The sequence below is a fragment of the Anabrus simplex genome, chromosome 1, assembly GCF_040414725.1.
Source record: "Anabrus simplex isolate iqAnaSimp1 chromosome 1, ASM4041472v1, whole genome shotgun sequence".
Taxonomy (NCBI): domain Eukaryota; kingdom Metazoa; phylum Arthropoda; class Insecta; order Orthoptera; family Tettigoniidae; genus Anabrus; species Anabrus simplex.
The window spans coordinates 137,592,741-137,613,426 of record NC_090265.1 but is presented as its reverse complement, the minus strand read 5'-3'; the positions used below and the strand labels follow the sequence as shown (position 1 = coordinate 137,613,426).

The 20,686-nt window shown below is 39.7% G+C and overlaps 1 protein-coding gene across 1 annotated transcript in view; it reads right to left on the bottom strand.

Moving 5' to 3' along the window:
* The window catches only part of Nup160 (nuclear pore complex protein Nup160), a 358,544-nt gene that overhangs the window by 151,921 nt on the left and 185,937 nt on the right, over nt 1-20,686 (bottom strand). The window contains exon 10 of the mRNA XM_068225252.1: nt 1,327-1,779. Coding sequence (XP_068081353.1) covers nt 1,327-1,779 — 453 coding nt within the window. The remainder of the gene's footprint in view (nt 1-1,326; nt 1,780-20,686) is intronic.

Sequence of the window (20,686 nt, the reverse complement as noted above, 5' to 3'; positions counted from 1 at the left end):
TTCAGATTTTCATTCCAAATGTCCAGTCTCCTTTGTACTTCCTTTTCTCCCTTTCTCCCAAATCACCACATCATCTGCAAATACCAAAGCATTCACTTCACTACTGATACTCTGTTTTACACGTTTCTCCTCAGCAGAAGTACAATAAACCCTAGGCTAGCTGCTGTGAACTTGGCATGTGGATTGGAGGAAAGCTAATTTTTTTGCTAGTGGCTTTACGTCGCACCGACACAGATAGGTCTTATGGCGATGATGGGATAGGAAAGGCCTAGGAGTTGGAAGGAAGCGGCCATGGCCTTAATTAAGGTACAGCCCCTGCATTGATTGGAGGAAAGGGGAGTGAATCTGCACATTTCTAATGTTTGCCGTAGACTTCTGTTAGCTGGATTGAAAGCATGCAAACCTGTGGAAAAAAAAACACCTTCTAACAGGAGAAATGTGCAAGGAACGTCTTTTGTGGGCACACAGTCATCAGGATTGGATAATGAAACACTAGAAAGACAGTTCTTTTTTTTTCTCTGATGAGTTATTTTCGGGTTTAATATGTGTGCCAAGCAAATAAAGAGGCAACAACTTCACATCATTTGCAACAGACTATGAAACACTCCGTGCAGAAGATGTTTTGGGGATGTTTCACACATGAAGAATTGGGACCCTTAGTACCAGTTGAAGGGATGATAAAATCTGACCAGTACATCCAAATACTGCAAAGAAGAGTTGTTCCTGAACTGCAGAAGAGGTTTCCAGATGGTGACGGAATTTTCCAGGAGGATCTGGCTCCTTGCCATACTCAAGTGAAAAAATTCAGCGAGAACAGTATTTGTGTTTTACAGTGGACAGCAAACTCCCCTGATATAAAGTCCATAGAAAACTTGTGGGCTATTTGCAAAAGGAGACATGCAAAACTTGACTGTTCCACGAAAGTATGCATGATAGAGTCTCTACTTGAAGTGTGGTTTCATGATAATGAATGGAAAAATATGTGCTCAAAGCTTATCGAATCAATGCCAGTGCCATATTACCTACAGAAGGTATTCAAGGTATGTATTATGTAAATAAATGAAAAATAATGAAAAATGTGTACTTTACTGCCACGTTCCGATTAATTCGCACAAGACTGTAATGTTTATGTCGTATCCTAGTATAAAGTTATTTAAATATATACAAAACTACATTGAATTCTATAGAGATTCTTAACAAATTGGTCAGTAAGGAAACTTTTTAGTTAAACTGCAAATCAACAATCTGGCACAGATCAGTCTCACAATTGTATGGAATGCTACAGTGTCTACTTTAATAGTGAACAAAGAAGTAACACTTTCTTACCTGACAGCCATCATCTGCTTCAGGCTTTGCGTCACTACACTGTTTCCTGTATTGCTGCCATACAAACATGCAAGTGCTGGATGTAATTTAGGCATTTGTGATATGCTTTGCTTGATGATGTCTTCATCTTCAGAACTTTCAGCAACTGTGAGAATTTGAATTAGTTCAATAATAGCACGATATACATCTCCCACTGTCTGCAGTTTGTGACCAACATCTTGTAGAAATGAGGGCTCCAGTAAAGCCTCTCCTTGGAGAAGCTGATCCATGCTTTGTTCAGGGCTACACAATTCTTCCAATAAAAGTTCAAAATTTGCTTTCATTTCAGGTGATGTGTGAATTTCCAGGACACCTAGCACACCCATCAATGAAACAACCCCAGGTGAAACAGCATCACCCCCAGGAAAATCACTGCTATTGCAGAGAAGTAGATGTTCAAGAATCTCCATAGGCCTGTAACATTACATAAATAATACAGACATATACAGTATAATAATTAATACTACTAGATCTATCCTCACACTTGAACACTGTGAAAATGCTAACGGTAATACATGTCATAGAAAATGTAGTGTGAGATGTACACTAGCAACAAAAAGTTGTCTAGCTCCATGGCTAAATGGTTAGCGTGTTGGCCTTTGGTCACAGGGGTCCCAGGTTCGATTCCCAGCAGGGTCAGGAAATTTAATCATAATTGGTTAATTTCTCTGGCACGGGGGCTGAGTGTATGTGTCGTCTTCATCATCATTTCATCCTCATCACGACGCACAGGTCGCCTACGGGAGTCAAATCAAAAGACCTGCATTTGGCGAGCCGAACTTGTCCTCGGATACTCCCGGCACTAAAAACCATACGTCATTTAATTTCATTCCACCTTTACAATACCAAGATTCTTTATTATCTAATTATTTACAAATCATTTTTAAAAATATGATGGGACATGTTTTGTCTAACTTGTAGACATCATCAGCGCAAGAGTCTTTAAGAGAAAGCAACAAGGACAAGGACAAAGCAACACATTAAAATAATTCGGGTAGCCGAATACGTCAATTAAAATGGTCAAGAATGCTCAGGATTGTTCAGAGCACAACACTTAAAAATATATTGTTGGCATAAAAATTAAAATTGTCCATATGGGATGATTCAGTAAAGCTTGGCGTTAAAATTCTTCTTTTTGAAGGTGCTGTGTTGACATACAATATTCTGTTGTGTCGGTGAAAGTTTGATAATGTGGTGCACAATGTTAAATCCAGTAGCATAAAAACGATGTGTAAGGAATCCAGTGAGCGGATGTTAAGGTCGTCTTATTGGCATGATGTTGACATTTTTTGCTGAGAAGTGCACATTCCACACATTCCACACATTCTACACACGTCATCATGTTCAAATATTCCACCTAACTTCTCAGCAAGAAATGTCAACATCATGTCAATAAGACGACCTTAACATCCGCTCACTGGATTCCTTACACATCATTTTTATGCTACTGGATTTAACATTGTGAACCACATTATCAAACTTTCACCGACACAACAGAATATTGCATGTCAACACAGCACCTTCAAAAAGAAGAATTTTAACGCCAAGCTTTACTGAATCATCCCATATCGACAATTTTAATTTAAATGCCAACAATATATTTTTAAGTGTTGTGCTCTGAACAATCCTGAACACTCTTCACCATTTTAATTGACGTATTCAGCCACCCGAATTATTTTAATGTGTTGCTTTGTCCTTGTTGCTTTCTCTTAAAGACTCTTGTGGCTGATGATGTCTACAAGTTAGACGAAACATGTCCTGTCATATTTTTAAAAATGATTTGTAAATAATTAGATAATAAAGAATCTTGGTATTGTAAAGGTGGAACATTTGACTTAACCTTCTAAGTATACTTAAGACAATACAGGCTTTACAATGAAGTTCATTTTATGAAATTTAATTTCATTTCAGCAAAAAGTTTAAACTCACCTCTGAAATTGTCTATATATTCTTGAAACCAATAATTGAGGTTTATTGCATTTCTGATCAATTCCTGCTGCAAGTATCTGTCCATTCTGATCTATTACACAATAAAACATTTAACCTTTTCACTGCTGCAATTGAGCAGACTCAATCTGCCTGAAATGGCCCGCCAGTGCTGCGATTGAGAATACTCAAGCTGGACTTTGCACTACAAGTGTTGCGGTCAAATATACTCCATCTGCGGTATAACTGTGTTATATGCTTCTGCCATCTATTATTCGCACTTTAAACTAAGTAGTTTATATTATTTCAGTGAGTAGTTCTGCAGGAAAACGTTTTTCTTTTGTCATAGTTGTAAACATCGAGTTTGAATGATGGCTGCCGGTTATAAACGTAAGGTGCGTCCATGTGGATTTCGACAGTGATGACAGAGATATTAAGAATATTAGTGAAGTGATAGGGAGTGATAATAATGTTGATAGAGGTGATGATTTGCTGCCAGAGAAAGGAAGAAATTACACTGACCTAGGCCTGTCAACATGGTTGGACGATGAGTTTACGCCAAAGGCGCATGCATTTCGAGTGCCAAACCTAGCTATTTCAAATAATAATTTGACCTCTGAATTCCCTGAAATGGATTATTTCAAGGTATTTGTAAATGAAGAGATGTCGGCGAAGGTAACGGACGAAGCGCACAGATTTTATAAAGAGACCGACGATGTTAAGTTCATGGCAAGTTCCGCTCTACTTTGATTAACATTGTCTGTTTAATTTAATCTTTCTGCTGTTAATCATGTGTATGGTTTGGTATTGTGCGTACATATACTGTAGTAGGTATAGCCCATAATGCAAATGAAAATTTCTAATCAATTTCTAAGCAATCCTAATGGATGAAATTTTTGCCACCCCGTGTGGAACCGAACCCTGGATCCCAAATATGAACTGTCTTCAACCAACAGTGTAGGAACAAACTGGCAAGTTAAAATATTGTCCCAAAATATTATTCTGTAGTTAGTGCTTGTATTTTATGTTCAAATCGGTGATAATTTCTGATGAGGTTGTTGGCTGAAATAATCCAGCACTGGGGTCGCACCAGGCTGTCTGAGAATTCATCAGCGGAAAAGGTTAATTATTTGTGTAGGTAACTGGAGAGTGATACGTGCAATATAATCTCCAGCCTGTGTGCACCAAGCATCAGCCTGGAATCTGTTATGTTGCTATACTAAACAAAGAATTATCCAGACTTCTACAAGTAATGGTCTGCCCCCTTAGTCATCTGATTTATCACCTGTCCTTCCATGAACAGATGTGAAGATCTCTGACAATGCCTTTTACAGGCATGGGTTACTATAACCATCGATGTGATGGAAAAACGAACCAGAAGATGTATTTGTTGAGCAGTAATCAGAACAAAAAGGAGACACATGGATGAGCACAGAGTTCAAAAAATGTAGCTCTGAAAGACATTGTTTTCCAATTATTCAAAGCATGAACTGATTTATAGTATGCCAGTTTGTGTATAATGGATGCATATGTTGGTATTCTGATTTTTAAAATATAGCATTCATCTGCTCCCTAATAAACAACAAGAACTGGAGTTTTCTTAAGGTGAGTTTAATTCTTTTCTTTTTGCTACCTGTTTAACATTGCACTAACATATCAAAGGTTTTAGGTGATTGAGGGATAGGAAAGGGCTAGGAGTAGGAAGATATCAGCTATGACCTTAATTACGGTACAGCCTCAGTATTTGCTCTGTGTGAAAATGGGGAAACCACGGAAAACTATCTTTAGGGCTGCTGACAGTGGGATTCAAACTCACTATCTCCTGAATGAAAGCTCACAGCTGACCGCACAGCCAACTCACACAATGTTTAAACTTTTTGATGCAAGTGTATGTACCTTAGTATTACATGTTTCACAGAAAATTTAATTAAAAACAACTTGAAATGCTGTATATAATACCACCCATTGTGATCTAGTTTTATGCAAATAACCGCACTTACTACAATTCTGAAATACGTTAGTCCCTCTTGCAAAACTGGGGCAATACAATGAGAAGCGTGATTATAGACTAGAAGACAGCAGGAATAAAGCAGACAGCAGTGCCACTATTAATTAATTATGGACCCTGAATGAATCCGTAAAACGAATACAGATACGAAGAACACATACCTTACAAAAGGAGGTGCAGACAGAGACCAGGAACAAATGAAGCTGGGAACTGCCTGCTTCATATTAAGCCTCACAATAGCTCACCTGGCAGGGGTGCAGTTGGAGATGTAACAGTAGACAGTGCTCAAGGGTATAAAGATTCAAGTCCCACGCAAGTACATTTTTATTTTATTTTTACTGCAATTTGTCTGGGATGTGTGAAGGTTGCATATTTAATAGTTTCCACAGACTGATTTATTTATGTGGCCCTGTAAAGGGCTGCTGGTATCATGGCATGGGGTATGGAGCTGGGTCGGACGAGGATGAAAAGGTGATGGTCTGTGGCTAGGACACAGGCAACCAGTTAGCGACGTCGTATGTGTTCCAAGCTTTGTAGAACACAGGTAGGGTAAAATGTGCTCCACTGGAACGATAACAACATGCAATGGCAGGTAAGAATGAACTTTTACCAGACTCTCGAGACTTCACTTTGATTTGCTGCAATACTGTTACGGACGAGGTGCAGACATAGACCAGGAACTGCCAGCTGCATGTCATTCCTCACAATAGTTCAGTTGGCACTTGGCAGGGATGCAGTCAGAGATGTGACAGTGGACAGTGCTTGAGGCTACAGAGGTGTGAATCCCCCCTTCTCTTTTTTGTGCCAATTGCCTGGGATTTGGTAAAGTTGCATACTTAATACCTTCCACACGCTGATTTGTTTATTTGACCCTGAAAAGGGCCATTGGTATTGTTGCATAAGGTATGAAAGAAGCTACAAAACATGCGACAGGATTTCAGTTACCTACATCTTTTTTTTTTTTTGCGTCGCACCGACACAGATAGGTCTTATGGCGACGATGGGACAGGAAAGGGCTAGGACTGGGTAGGAAGCGGCCGTGGCCTTAATTAAAGTACAGCCCCAGCATTTGCCTGGTGTGAAAATGGGAAACCACGGAAAACCATCTTCAGGGCTGCCGACAGTGGGATTCGAACCTACTATCTCCCGAATACTGGAACCTACATCATTTAACACAGCACCTGCTCGAAATGACAACCTCCATGGTTGATACAGAGTTGTGCGTGATTTAAGGACCATCTGGCATGTAGTAACATCTCTGGCATAACGGATCAGCATGCACTGGTGATGAGAAGTCTGAGGTGATTAGAACTGGCCGGCTCCCATAGATACACCAGTTGTTGTATATGACCCCACAGGAAAAAATCCCTTCCTATCCATTACCAGGATACATCGCATGGAGATGGTTCTGGACAGCCACATCCATGTGCAGTGAAGTTTCATCATGTTGCAACCACATCCTGCAGTGGTCAAGGAGTGGCAAATGTTCCAACAATGGTGGTAGTTCATTTTGGAGAAACCACAGATAGCGTTCTCCTGTCATATGGCCCTCAAAGAAATGGGGACAAATGAGGTGATCACCCACGATGCCTCACCATGTTCACTCCCCACTGTACCTGAAAGGCTGCCTGTTGTAAGGGACTACAGTGAAACCTTGTTAGTGCGTTCCTCATTAACACGTTTTCCTACTTAGCAAGCCGTAAATTCAAAGTTCCGACTCGCATTGTATTAAATCTATATAAAAATATTTCCCTCATCATGTCACAAATTTTTGCTATTACCGCTTAGTACGATCACATTTTTCCTAGCCCTGAAAATGTTTGCCATCCCTTGTGAAAGAAACGCAATTTCCAACTCAGGTAAGAGCCATCGCCACAGTTACGTGATTGCGGGAAAAGGCCTTGAATTCCTGAACTTCACAGGGTAAGTTACACCTTTGTGGAGCAAGCCTTTAACCTCAGGAATGTTCAGTTTTGCTTGCCAGTTAGCAGAAAGATTGCTGAATAACACAGACAGCCTATTTGTGTTTGTATTTAGCATTCCATTCTGAAGTTAGACATTTATTTTGTGTTCAGTAGTACAGTGAAGTGTAGCAAATATTTGTCGTGTGATACAATAACCTATATCTGGATTAGGAACATAATCGTGTGACATTGACTAGCATGAGACATAGGCTAGTTATGAATATGGAAAAGGTCGTAAAATTCCTTACCAATGAAGACAAAATTAAAACCTGTCAGAAAGTGGGCTGGTGTCCACATCTTAAAGCACGCAGAGATCGCAAATGTTGAACTTGCACCTTCGAGCTGGTCGAAGTTTATTCAAAATGGCGGCCCAGTCATTCCTCCTGGTCGCACATGGTCAAGTGTAACCTCAAATTCATTGTATAAGAGTGGGACCAGAAAATAAAAGGCTTCTACGAACATTTGTTTTAGAAAGAGTATGATCTGCAATAATACTGATATTTTTATTGGCCCCCGTGCTCATGTTCATATTTGTTGTTTGGTGTTTTTCACACCTTTTAATACTTTCCTCTCATCTTCAGAAATGGTCAATACAGTTTCCACCGTACCCGCGGATGCTGCACACAACGTAAAATACCCTCATGTCAAAACAACTAGTATCTAATGTTTCCATATCCTTGTTGGATAGTTTTTATTCATATATTCAGTAATGTTTTCTCGCTTAACACGTTCTTTTTGTGTTGTCCCCTGCCAAAATGTCCTAATGAGGTTTTACTGTATTCACGCTCCAGTAGTGCATATTATGGCAATTAATGGTTCCACTGTTGTGGGATCAGGCTTTGTCCATAAATACGATGGTCGCTAAAAAGGCAGGATCAGTGTCCACATGCTGTAGGTTCTATTGACCGAACACCATCTAGGCTTTGAAACAATGTCCATGAAACTCCTGGTGTTAATGCAGATAGTACGGGTGAAACCGCTGGGTGTGCAATATAAATAAAGCAGTTCTCTTTCGACACGACATTAAGATAAAGTTGGAATTCATGAGGACAAATTGGGGCAAATATTCATTTATAGGAAGGGGAGTTAGGGATTGGAATAACTTACCAAGGGAGATGTTCAATAAATTTCCAATTTCTTTGAAAACATTTAAGAAAAGGCTAGGAAAACAACAGATAGGGAATCTGCCACCTGGGCGACTGCCCTAAATGCAGATCAGTATTGACTGATTGATCCACATAATGGACGCCTGGCTGATGTTCTAGTGTGAGGGTTATGCCGGATTGTGTCCAACACAACCTTTTCATTGTGAGCAGACGTCATGAGATGATCTCGAACAGGCCATGTCCTTCCCAGGGACGCAGTAACCTCCAGACATCTTTCCACACCACAAAATATCATGCCTGTTGGTTGTTGTATATCCACATAACATTCTTGATACAGATGTTGTGCCCTATGCATTCTGTCTAGCTTCTCCATAGATGAGCAACATATCCACACACTCATAGCTGGAATACATCATGAGGCAGTGAATAAGCTATGTGTTGTGATGTGTTGAGAGTTTCCTCTTGGGAGGGGAGTTCACGGAGCTACAAACCTACCTGCCACTGCATGTTGTTATCGTTACAATGGAGCACACATTGTTCTACCTGTGTCCTATGAAGCTTGAAACATGTACAACGTAGCTAACTGGTTGCCGTATGTCCTGCTCATCCTTGTCCAATCCAGCTCCATACCCTATGCCACGATACCAACTGCCCTTTACAGTGCCACATGAACAAATCAGTCTGTGGAAACTACTAAGAATGCAACCTTGCCACATCCCATGCAACTAGCAGTAAAAAGAAAAAGAACAACTTGCGTGTGATTTGAATCTCCTTACCCTCGAGCGCTGTCCACTATTATATCTCCAACCATGTCAGTGCTGAATGAACTACTGCGAAGCATGACATGCAGCAGACATATCCCACAATACCTGTTCCTTGTCTGTCTGTGCACCTCCTATTGTAAGGTACCTGTTCTAAGTATCTGTGCTCTTTTTACGGGTTCATTTGGGGTCCAATACTGAATTAATAGTGGCGCTCATGATTCCTGCTGTCTTGTACCACACAATCACACATCTCGTTAATCTTGTTATATTACCGGTAACCCGGTTTAAGGAGAAGGATCGATGTATTTCAGAATTTTAGTAAATGCTGCAGGATGCATAAAACTGGTTTACCACCAGGTAAACTGCTGCCCCAAAAATTATTAAAAAGAAGAAAGAAAGCTATGTGAACATTTCTTCATGGGTATTAACCAGAATTCAGTCCATTTTCAACCGAAATACACAGGAACAATATAAAGCAATTTCATCAAACCTCAGTTTAAGTCTTATACTGCATATCAGATTTTTCAACTGATGCTGACTTTCAGGTATGAGAACAAAATTGGGAATCATTAACATCTTTACGACTTCCTAATAATATTTTCAATAATACAATCGTGACCTGTATATTTCTCAAAAATTACATAGTGATAGCAAAGGGCCAAAAAATAAATAATAATATATATATACATTATAAACACCACATTCTGGAAAGAATAATAGCAACAAAATGACATTTGAAAAGAAGTAACCTGAAGAGAACCAGTTCTGCATGTATACAGAGGAAACATAACCAAACCTCATATTATCTCAATCCTATAACCACTACTAGTGATTCCTCATTCTGCAAATCTTCCTCCTTTGTTAGCTGAGGTTAATTACCCACTTCAGACATTGCCAATAATTCTAATCTGTTTAGTGTCTTACGATTAATATAATTTAGCCATAAATAAAAGTTTCCAATCACCATATTTATTTATTTATTTATTTGTTTATTTAATTAATTTACTTAACTGCCTCCCAATGGAGGTAGCCCCAAAGAACTCAGTATATCCACACGTCAGTAATAATAAACATTAAAATTATAATTAAAATATTAAGAAATGTAAGAATATGATATAAATTTTCAAACAACTAAAGGTGTGGATTAAGATGGTGATTCAGAATTTGAAAACTCTTCTTTAAGACTATGGTGACTTATCTCATATTGTACAAAAAAAGGTATAGCACCTCATGCTCTTTTCAGTGGATCTACAGTATTACATCAATGCATTTGAGCTTACATTTGCCTTTGAAATACAGTAGCTAGCTGTATATTCATTTATACTTTTCTTTTATTTCTGTGAGAAGCTGAAGCCTACAATACTTTTGATGATGATGATGATGATGGATGATGTTCTTTAAAGGGGCCTAACATCTAGGTCATCAGCCTCTAAAATAATACTTCTAAGGATATCTGAGTCAGTAGTGCTCTTTGAGAACAATGTCAAATGGGAGTATAAAAGAATAACTACCAAAGGGCATGCAAAACATACTTTTACCATAATATATGCTCTGTTATACAACCCCCCTTCAGTTGCAGGAGAACAATTCTTATTCCAGAAATGGAGATCAAAAAATGGAACCCCCATAACAAATTCTTTACTGATGTGTATTAGTGGAAGAGCTTTTAACTGAAGACTATAATCATACTGTGTTATAAACACTACCAATTTGGATGTATGTCCAGAAATGGAATGCTTAATTCATCCGTACAAACTAAGAATACTGTAATTTTACTTTCTGAATCGTGTCTTTCTTAGTGATATGTTGAGTCAACCAATTACATACAGTAAATGCTACTGGAATGGAGAAAGGATTTAGCACTAATCCAAGCTAGGTATACCCAATTCATCGATCAGATGGCTACAGCAAGATATTTGCTGGCTCTGCAAGCCACACCTAAAATTCCCTACGTGCTGAAATTAGAGCATGTCAAATATATTACACTATAACAAGCAATACAGAAAATGGAAGTTCAAAGTACAACAGCTAACAGTAATATATATATAATTAAGCAATTTAAATCTACATGATATACTAAATTAAAATGAATCTATATATATAAAAGCAAGTCGGACATATCATGAGGATGCAGGACTCGAGACTTCTGAAACAACTAGTACAACACAATCTCGTCTCAAAAAATACCACAACAGGATGTAAATGGATCAGAGAAGTAAGAGAGGATCTGAAGGAAATAGGCCTTACAACAGAAGACACCAAAAATAAGATAAAATTGAATACAAAACTCAAGAATACAAACCTCCGCTTTACCCTTACACAAAACAAACCAACAACACGCACATTTTCAACTGAGGAAAGGGCACGAAGATCGGAGCGTCTGAAGAAGTACTGGGAGGACCGCAAAGCCCAAACAATCCCTTCAAAGAGACCTGAACGACGGACTGACTAAAGTGATCCTATGTGGTCATAAAAGAAGAAGAAGAAGAAAAGCAAGTCGGTCTGGTAGGATCTATATATTGAAACGGGAATGCCCTACGAGCATTCACGTTTCATTCATTTATTAAGAGGGACTCGCTAACACCCGGCCGTAAGCATTTAAAACTTGCGGCGAGCGCACAGGCATTGTGGGAACAGCAAGCAAGCAAGCGCTGTTCCAGAACACAGGCCAAGGTCAAGCGACGTCACGCAGAAGGTTCTTTCGTGTTCCATAGCATTGCAGCATGAACGAAATGTGATATTAATTTTTCAATAACGTCACCTTGCAGGCAGGAATAATGAACGCTGCTAGCCGAAATTTCATGTCAATCGGTGTAAAGATGGCCAAGATATAAAATTTTCTTGGGTCCCACATGTGTAGCCACGCCCACCGACCTTCGGCAATATAAGCGAATCGCCAGCCTGGGGTAAAGCAGAGAGTGTGCAGTGTGGGCAGTGTGGGCAGTGTGCAGCTGAAGTGTGCCGTAGGTAGAGAGAGAGGGGGGAGTCGGCAGTAAGCCGTGAGTTCAGTGTGTGTGTGTGTGCAAGTAAGCACGTCGCGATATAATTCGTCACTCGGTCCGGCTGTATACTTGAGTTCAGAAACGTTAGTGTTAGAAGCTTTCTCCATGGGCTTGAACTTTGTGCATGAACAAAAACGTAATTTCGTTTTTATCAGTCTGTAAGACTGGGCGATTATATTTCGTTTGTGGACTATGAATGTTTCTAGCATAAACTGTGCCAACCTTGATTTCATTTAAAGACTGTGTTTCTAGCATAAACTGTGCCAACCTTGATTTCATTTAAAGACTGTGTGAAAACAGCGATAGTGTTTCTAGCATAAACTGTGCCAGCCTGCATTTCATTTAAAGACTGTGTCTATCCATTGAACTGTGTTCATAATAAAACTGTGCCAGCCTACATTTCATTTAAAGACTGTGTCTATCCATTGAACTGTGTTCGTAATAAAACTGTGCCGACCTTCATTTCATTTAAAGACTCTGTTTATCCATTTTTCGGAACTGTGTTCGTAATAAAACTGTGCCGACCTTCATTTCATTTAAAGACTGTGTCTATCCGTTGAACTGTGTTCGTAATAAACTGTGCCAACATTCCCTCTTAAAGACAGTATTAACTTGTGGAATACGGTATCGTAATTTCTTTCCGAGGGACCATGCCAATTCCCATCATAACCTGTTCAGAATCATGTATGATCTTAAGTGCCAGTGATAATCTTCTGAAAATTACGACGTAGCAGAAATTGGACTGTCGTTTATTTCAACAAGTGTGTGAATATTGTGCTCATGGTGTACAGTGCAGAGACTGTACCCGGTGAATTTAATTTTCTTTGTGAAGTGCTTAATCACTGCACCTCGGAAGGTCCTAGATTGTTTTCGTTTTTTTATTATTCCAAATACGATAATTCCTTCCATCTTATTCTCATGGAACTATGACTCTGACTTTGTCCTTGCTGCTAAAGTGCGTTCAAAATCATTGACTGTGGGAACTATTTCGGTGTGCTTCGCCTTAGAGAGGTGTCACACCAGAGTCCCATGATGTCCGATGCGGAAGCTCCACATTTCCCCGTTCCTGCCTCAGGTTTGAGTCGCCATCAACACTAATACAGAGAAAACACCAACGACGGAAGATGACGCCGACCGCAAGACAACGCAGACGCCGCAGGACGACGTCCCCTCCACGTCTTCAAGGACAACTCCACGATTCAGCTGTAAAAGGTGACATAATTCTTTGCATATCTATTGAATAAACTGAAGGATCCACTTAATCATTTAAATAAATTTCACTACCCTTCTTTCTCACTCTCTTAGCATGGGCCGTACACGCCTTGTCGTTTCTCATGCTCTCCGATAAACTGAAGTACGGGCGTTCCTGTTTCAATATAAAGGTATAAAAATGAAGAGACGTGAAATAATGAGGCACATCCAGAAATCTCAGAAATTCTAAACTTTGTACCAGAAAAGCTGATAACCTCAGGATCCCTAGAAAAATAAAAATTCTCAAAATTCCCTGAGGGGGCACACTGGGGAAGTTTCAAATTTTTAGTTCAGCATAAGAACGCAGTCAAATAATTTATCCAAAGCGACAACCTTTAGGTTTTGTGGGCTTAAAAACTTTCAGGAATTTGCTACTTTTTACCCCCCACTTCCCCCAAATCAAAATCGCGGCACAATTTGCCAGACGAGCTATAAAATTGAAATTTGGTGAAATTATATCTTTTAACCTGTAACCGACAGAAAAATTCCAATATGTTTACATTTTTCACTTTTTACCTCTGAAAAATATCGAAATATGGAGGCAATTTTAATGACTGTGCAGACATTCCTTTCGAGGTAAACAGCTAAACTAAGTCATATCACAAAAATGGATGGCACAATATTTGTTCAATTTGGGGTGGTCTACAACATTGTTCCTATGAATTTTTGTCATATCTCTCTCCCTTATATGTTAGATTTGGCTGTATTTCTGGATTGTGTGTAAATTTTGTTATTTTTACACACATATTTCATTGTTTGACACACTTATAAAAAAAGATAGTCATCGAATTTCGTATGCACATTGACACGATTGATGGCCATAAGTGAACCAAATTTCATTATTCTAGCTTATACATAAGTAGGCAAGAGATAAAGCAAAGTGTTAAAAATGGACCCAAATTTCACACTATTCAAATTTTTGAACCCATCTAATCTATAAATATGGGAGATACGAGAAAATGTTTTAGGACCAAACATGTAGGATGCTAAAAGGGGCGTCTGATGGCGCAAGCCGTTTGTTGATATGATGTATCATTTAGGAGCAGTAAATCTTGAAGTGAAGGTCTATACTTACAAACATGCTCACATTGTCTGTCATCTATGTACCGGGCGATACACCCTTATGCCGCAATTTTAAATCTTGTGCCAATAAATCCTCTACAGGAGAAACCCTGAACTTTAAAAACTGGATCCATTCATTAGTTTTCTCAGAAGATGTCACTACCGTAAATTTTGTGATCACAAAGTTGTCAGTACTGTGTGAATTTCATCTTGTTTTGTTTTCCATTGATTAAGAAGTGTGGACATTCTCTTATAGATGTCTCTACTAAAAAACTATGACCATGCACCCTGGTGCGAAGTGGAAGAACTTTATTTGAAGAAATTTTGTTTTCATAAGTTTGTTCTTTCATTTGTGGGTTGGCATTATTAATCTTTTCTTTCCCCCAGTTTTGAAGGTAACCAATCAATAATTTCTGTAATTAATTTTCAGCCAATCCTGTGTTTTTTCTTCAATTTTGTGTGTAACTGTGAACATTAACCAATAAAATCCTGTGAGTGTGTCTTCATTATTCATGAAAGGTCTCGAAACTTCCCCGAGGGTATAAAAACTGCTGATTTTCTTGCCTCTCGGCCACTCGAACAACATCTAGCCAAGTGTATGGAAGTGTAGCAGGAGGCGGGAAGCGCCTCTTTCATCCGGCAGCAGCTCTTCAATAAGGTAATGGCCGCTTAACATCTTTACTTCTTTCTAGCTCAGCAGTTTTACCCGCGGGGAAGGTCCGAAACTTTTACCATGTAACCTATCTCTTAAACATGTAGGATTCTGTAAAAACTTCATATATCTTTAACTGTAAATCGGGGATAGAGAGTGCTTTACCCTCTCAAGCTCCCCTTCATTTTGGATTTGAGGTGACTACGTTTTCATAACCGTTTTTCTACTCTTCCTTAATGTGTTAAATTTATTCTGTATACAAGTCGCCTCCATAGCTTGGGAATAGCCCCTGTTTCATCGGCCTAGTGCCTTTTAGGTTTTAAAATGTATATTTAGGAGTGCAAGTTCTCGCCTCCATTCATTTTGTATTTTGGGCCATTAACTTAACCTATTTTTTTTCTGCTAAGGCCCAGTAGATTGGGTACAAGATACCCCTGTTTCTTTGTAAGTGTGCCTTGAGGGCTGTTAATGGTAAAGTCTGTTGTGGCCTTTGGGAGGCTCAGAATATCGAGAGCGGGTCAGCTCTTTTATTTGTGGTAAATGTGCCCCTAGGAGGCTTGACATTGCTAGGTGGAAGCAAGTGCTCCATGTAATTAGGGGATTTCTGCACTTTGGTAATAGGTGTTTGTGAGCTGAGAGCTCAGAAAGTGTAAACATTAGGGCTTGTGGCCCAGATTGTTAAATTGTCTCTAAATCTTGGCTTTCCTGGTCTTGTACCTGATTTGACTTCTTGTTATTTGTTAAAGTCTGAAGTTTCATGTGAAAATTGTTCAGTTTTGCTATTTTCGAAAATAAAACCTTTAATACAATTTTAATCCATATCTCAGCCTTGTAGTTAGCCCCAATCCAGCCCGCACCTTCTTTCACCTCTGCATTCCACGGGTAACCCCGTAACAATCTATATTATATAAAAGCAATTCGGTCTGGTGCATTCTATATATAAAGGTATGTATGTATGTTCAGTCTTCAGCCCTAAGGCTGGTTGGATCCTCAACAGCTTTGCCATCAGCTGTCATACATGGCCTAGGCATCACTGAAGAGGCTTATTAGGGAAATGATGCTTGATGATGATGCTTGTTTTTTAAAGGGGCCTAACATCGAGGTCATCGGCTCCTAATGGTACGAAATGAAATAACAAAAATTCAGATTCATCCACTGACCAAAATGAAATAAAAATGTCATGAAGAATGAATGGATGGACATGAACCCTACAAAAAAAAAAAAAAAAAAAAAACAAACAAACAAAAACCTCTTCTTGCTAGGGGCTTTACGTCGCACCGACACAGACAGGTCTTATGGCGACGATGGGATAGGAAAGGCCTAGGAGTTTGAAGGAAGCGGCCGTGGCCTTAATTAAGGTACAGCCCCAGCATATGCCTGGTGTGAAAATGGGAAACCACAGAAAACCATCTTCAGGACTGCCGACAGTGGGATTCGAACCTACTATCTCCCGGATGCAAGCTCACAGCCGCGCGCCTCTACGCGCACGGAGAACTCGCCCGGTACAAACAAAAACAGTGGATCAGGCACAAAAAAAAAAAAGGATCGTGAATAATAGTATTACTGACCAAGGGACCACTTATAAAGCACAATGATGCTTGATGTCAATAGGGGTGCAAAATCCACGACTAAGGCCCCACAGAATGGTACATGTCGCGAGTAAAGTCGCAAACCGATGCGTTTCCTTACCTACGTGTACTAGTCACGGGTGCCGGTCCCAAGGGCCCCGTGGTGTTCCTCACATAGTGAGTACTAATCACAGGCAACGCAGACCCACGGTGTCGCTCATATAGTGATACAACTCACAGGCTACGCCCAGACCCGCGGTGTTGCCCACATGGGTACAACGCACGGGTACTGGAATCCACCAGGCCAGGCTTTTTACTGCAACTAATCACAAACCCCTTTCGTACCAAGTTAGTGATACTACTCGCAAGTACATGCAACCCATGGTGTTCCCCACATGACGGTACGAATCAAGAGTAGTTTCATGGTTCTAATTCAATCATCCCTTGGTCGCCCCTTGTAGTCGCCTCTTACGACAGGCAGGGGATACCGCGGGTGTATTCTACATGTGCGTCCCCCACCCGCAGGGGGTTATTAGGGAAATGACGAGCGAAGCAGTTTCCTGTTCCTTTCCTCACTGAGCCAGAAGTTGCTATCACATGTCAGTCTGCCAAGCCCACTTAAATGCATGCCCAACCGACTATGAGCAACATTTTCACACCATTCATAGCAGGGACTGGCTGCAGAAGAAATGGCATTACTAGCATCGCTCATACCTCAGTCACTTTCATATTGTTAAAGCCAAGGATAAGACAGAGACAGATCAATGAAAGTAACAAAATTGTTCTAGCCCACACCAGGAGACATAGTGAATTGTAAACACTAGGTCCTGCCAGCAAAATGAAAATAGACATGAATTAATGAGGCACTTCCAGAAATCTCAGTAATTCTAAACGTGGTACCAGACAAGCTGATGACCTCAGGATCCCTAGAAAAATAGAAAATTCTCAAAATTCCCTGGGGGGCATGCTGGGGGGTTGGGGCTCAAATTTTTAGCTCAGCATAAGAACGCAGTCGTATAATTTATCCAAAGCATCAACCTATAGGTTTTGTGGTCTTAAAAACTTTCAGGAAATTCTCAAATTTTACCCCCCTTCCCCCCAAATGAAGATGGCAGCACAATCTGCTAGACGAGCTAGAAAATTGAAATTTGGTGAAATTATAGCTTTTAGCCTGTAACAAACAGAAAAGTTTCAAGATGTTTAAATTTTTCACTTTTTACCCCCCCCCCCCAAAAAAAATTGAAATATGCAGGCAGTTTTAATGATGGTGCAGACCTTTTTGAGGTATTTGGTGGCTGAAAGGTTAAGCCTTATCACAAAACAGATGGCACAAACTTCGTTCAATTTGGAGTGATTTACAACTTTGGTCCTATGACTATATTTGTCGTATCTCTCTCCCTTATAATTTAGATTTTGCTGCATTTCTGGATTGTGTGTAAATTTTGTGACTTTTACATGCATATTTCATCGTTTGACACACATATGGGAAAGATAAAGTTTTTACTTATGACCATAAATTTGGTTCTCTTTATATTAATATCAAGACCGTATTCATGGCTAGTGAAAGCTACCCTTTCAATGAGATATTGTAAACTTTCTAAACTATCTGCAGGAGCAGTAAATCTTGAAGTGTAGGTCTGCACTTATAAACGTGCTCATGGTTATCTGTCATCTATATATTTAAAAGCAAGTCGGTCTGGTGCAATCTATATATAAAGGTATAAAAATGAAAATAGACATGAATTAATGAGGCACTTCCAGAAATATCAGAAATTCCAAATTTTGTACTGGAGAAGGATCCCCAGAAAAATCAAAAATTCTCAAAATGCCCTGAAGGGGGCCTTCAAATTTCGGGCTCAGCATAAGAACGCAGTCGTACAACTATCCAAAGCGATAACCTATAGGTTTCATGGGCCTAAAATCTTTTCATAAAATTCCTAATATTTACCCCCCTTCCCCCAAATCAAAATGGTGACACACACTGCCAGACGAGCTAGAAACTTAAAATTGGGCAAAATTATAGCTTTTAGCTTGTAACTGATGGAAAAGTTCCAAGATGTTTACATTTTTCACCTTTTACACCCGAAAAATACTGAAATATGGAGGCAATTATGACTGTGCAGACATTCTTTTTGAGGTATTTTTTGCCTAAACGGTAAGTAGTATCACAAAACGGATGGCAAAATTTTCATTCGAATTGGGATGATCTGCAACTTCGGTCCTAAGACTTTTTGTCGTATCTCTCTCCCTTATATGTTAGATTTGGCTGCATTTCTGGACTGTAAGTAAATTTTGTGATTTTTACATGTATATTTCATTGTTTAACACACTTATAGGAAAGATGGAGTCATCAAATTTCATATGCACATTGACATGATCAATGGCCATATGCAAACAAAATTTCATGATTCTAGCTTATTACATAAGTATGCAAAAAATAAAGTGTTAAAAATGTACCCAAATTTCACACTATTAAAATTTTCAAACCAAATACAACCCATAAATATGAGAGATACAAGAAAATGTTTCAGAACCAAACATGTAGAAAGATAAAAGGGGTGTCTGATGGGGCAAACCGTTTGTTAATATGACACACTGTTAGGCAGCAGTTAATCTGTTAACGAATGTCTACTATATTATAAATGTGCACATACTGTCGTATATGGATCTGTATTCACTTACGTCTATTTGTCTGGAAAGGGTGTCTCTTTCATAATTATTAATACTTTACAATTGATAATGACTGCCAGCACAAGGGTGTCTCCTGATGTAATCAATTCTCCCCATATCTATTTTTTTGTTATTTTGCTTTACAGCGCACTGGTATAGATAGGTCTTATGGTGACAATGGGACCAGAAAGGCCTAGGAATGGGAAGGATGTGGCCGTGGCCTTAATTAAGGTACAGCCCCAGCATTTTCCTGGTGTGAAAATGGGAAACCAAGGAAAACCATCTTCAGGGCTGCCGACAGTGGGATTCGAACCCACTATCTCCCGGATGCGAGCTCACAGCTGCCTGCCCCTGACCGCACGGTTAACTCGCCTGGTCCCCACATCTACTTTGACTAGCAGTAAGAATGGGATCCTTTTACAACTCCTGTACCGGGCGAGTTGGCCGTGCGCGTAGAGGCGTGCGGCTGTGAGCTTGCATCCGGGAGATAGTAGGTTCGAATCCCACTATCGGCAGCCCTGAAAATGGTTTTCCGTGGTTTCCCATTTTCACACCAGGCAAATGCTGGGGCTGTACCTTAATTAAGGCCACGGCCGCTTCCTTCCAACTCCTAGGCCTTTCCTATCCCATCGTCGCCATAAGACCTATCTGTGTCGGTGCGACGTAAAGCCCCTAGCAAAAAAAAAAAAAAACCAAACTCCTGTATAACTGGCATTAGTCAGGAGGGCCTACTATTTTAGTGAATATTTCCCTTCTTGGTTTGACTAGCAGAAGGGAATGGAGCAAAAAACTTTGTTCAAATCTCCCCTACCCAATTGTGCCTCGCAGTAGTCAAGGTTGCCCACCATTATAAACAAATTTACCATTCAAAATGTGACTGGCGTTAGGCAAAGTGGTCTGCTATTATAATCGAAACTCACTAACTCTAGTGTGACTGGCACTAAGCTGACTGGCATTAGGAAAAGAGGCCTGTCATTATAATTATAACAGCATAACTCAATTCTGATTGGTAGTAGGGAAAACACCTGCCATTTAATGAAAGCTCCTCAAATGGAATATAATCCAAAAATGGTAAGGCTACAGGTCTGGATGATATGAGAGTGGAACAAATAAAACATTTTGGTTCGAGAGCAAGGAAGTGGTTTGTTGATTTTCTAAACAATTGCCTGCAGAGTAAACAGATACCTAAGGTATGGAGGAAATCTAGAGTGATAGCTATTTTGAAGCCAGGTCAGGATCCATTAGATCCTAAGAGCTATAGGCAAATATCATTACTTTGTCACCTATATAAGATATTTGAGAGGATCCTACTTGAGCTTCTCACATCTAAAGTAGATCAACTTCTTAT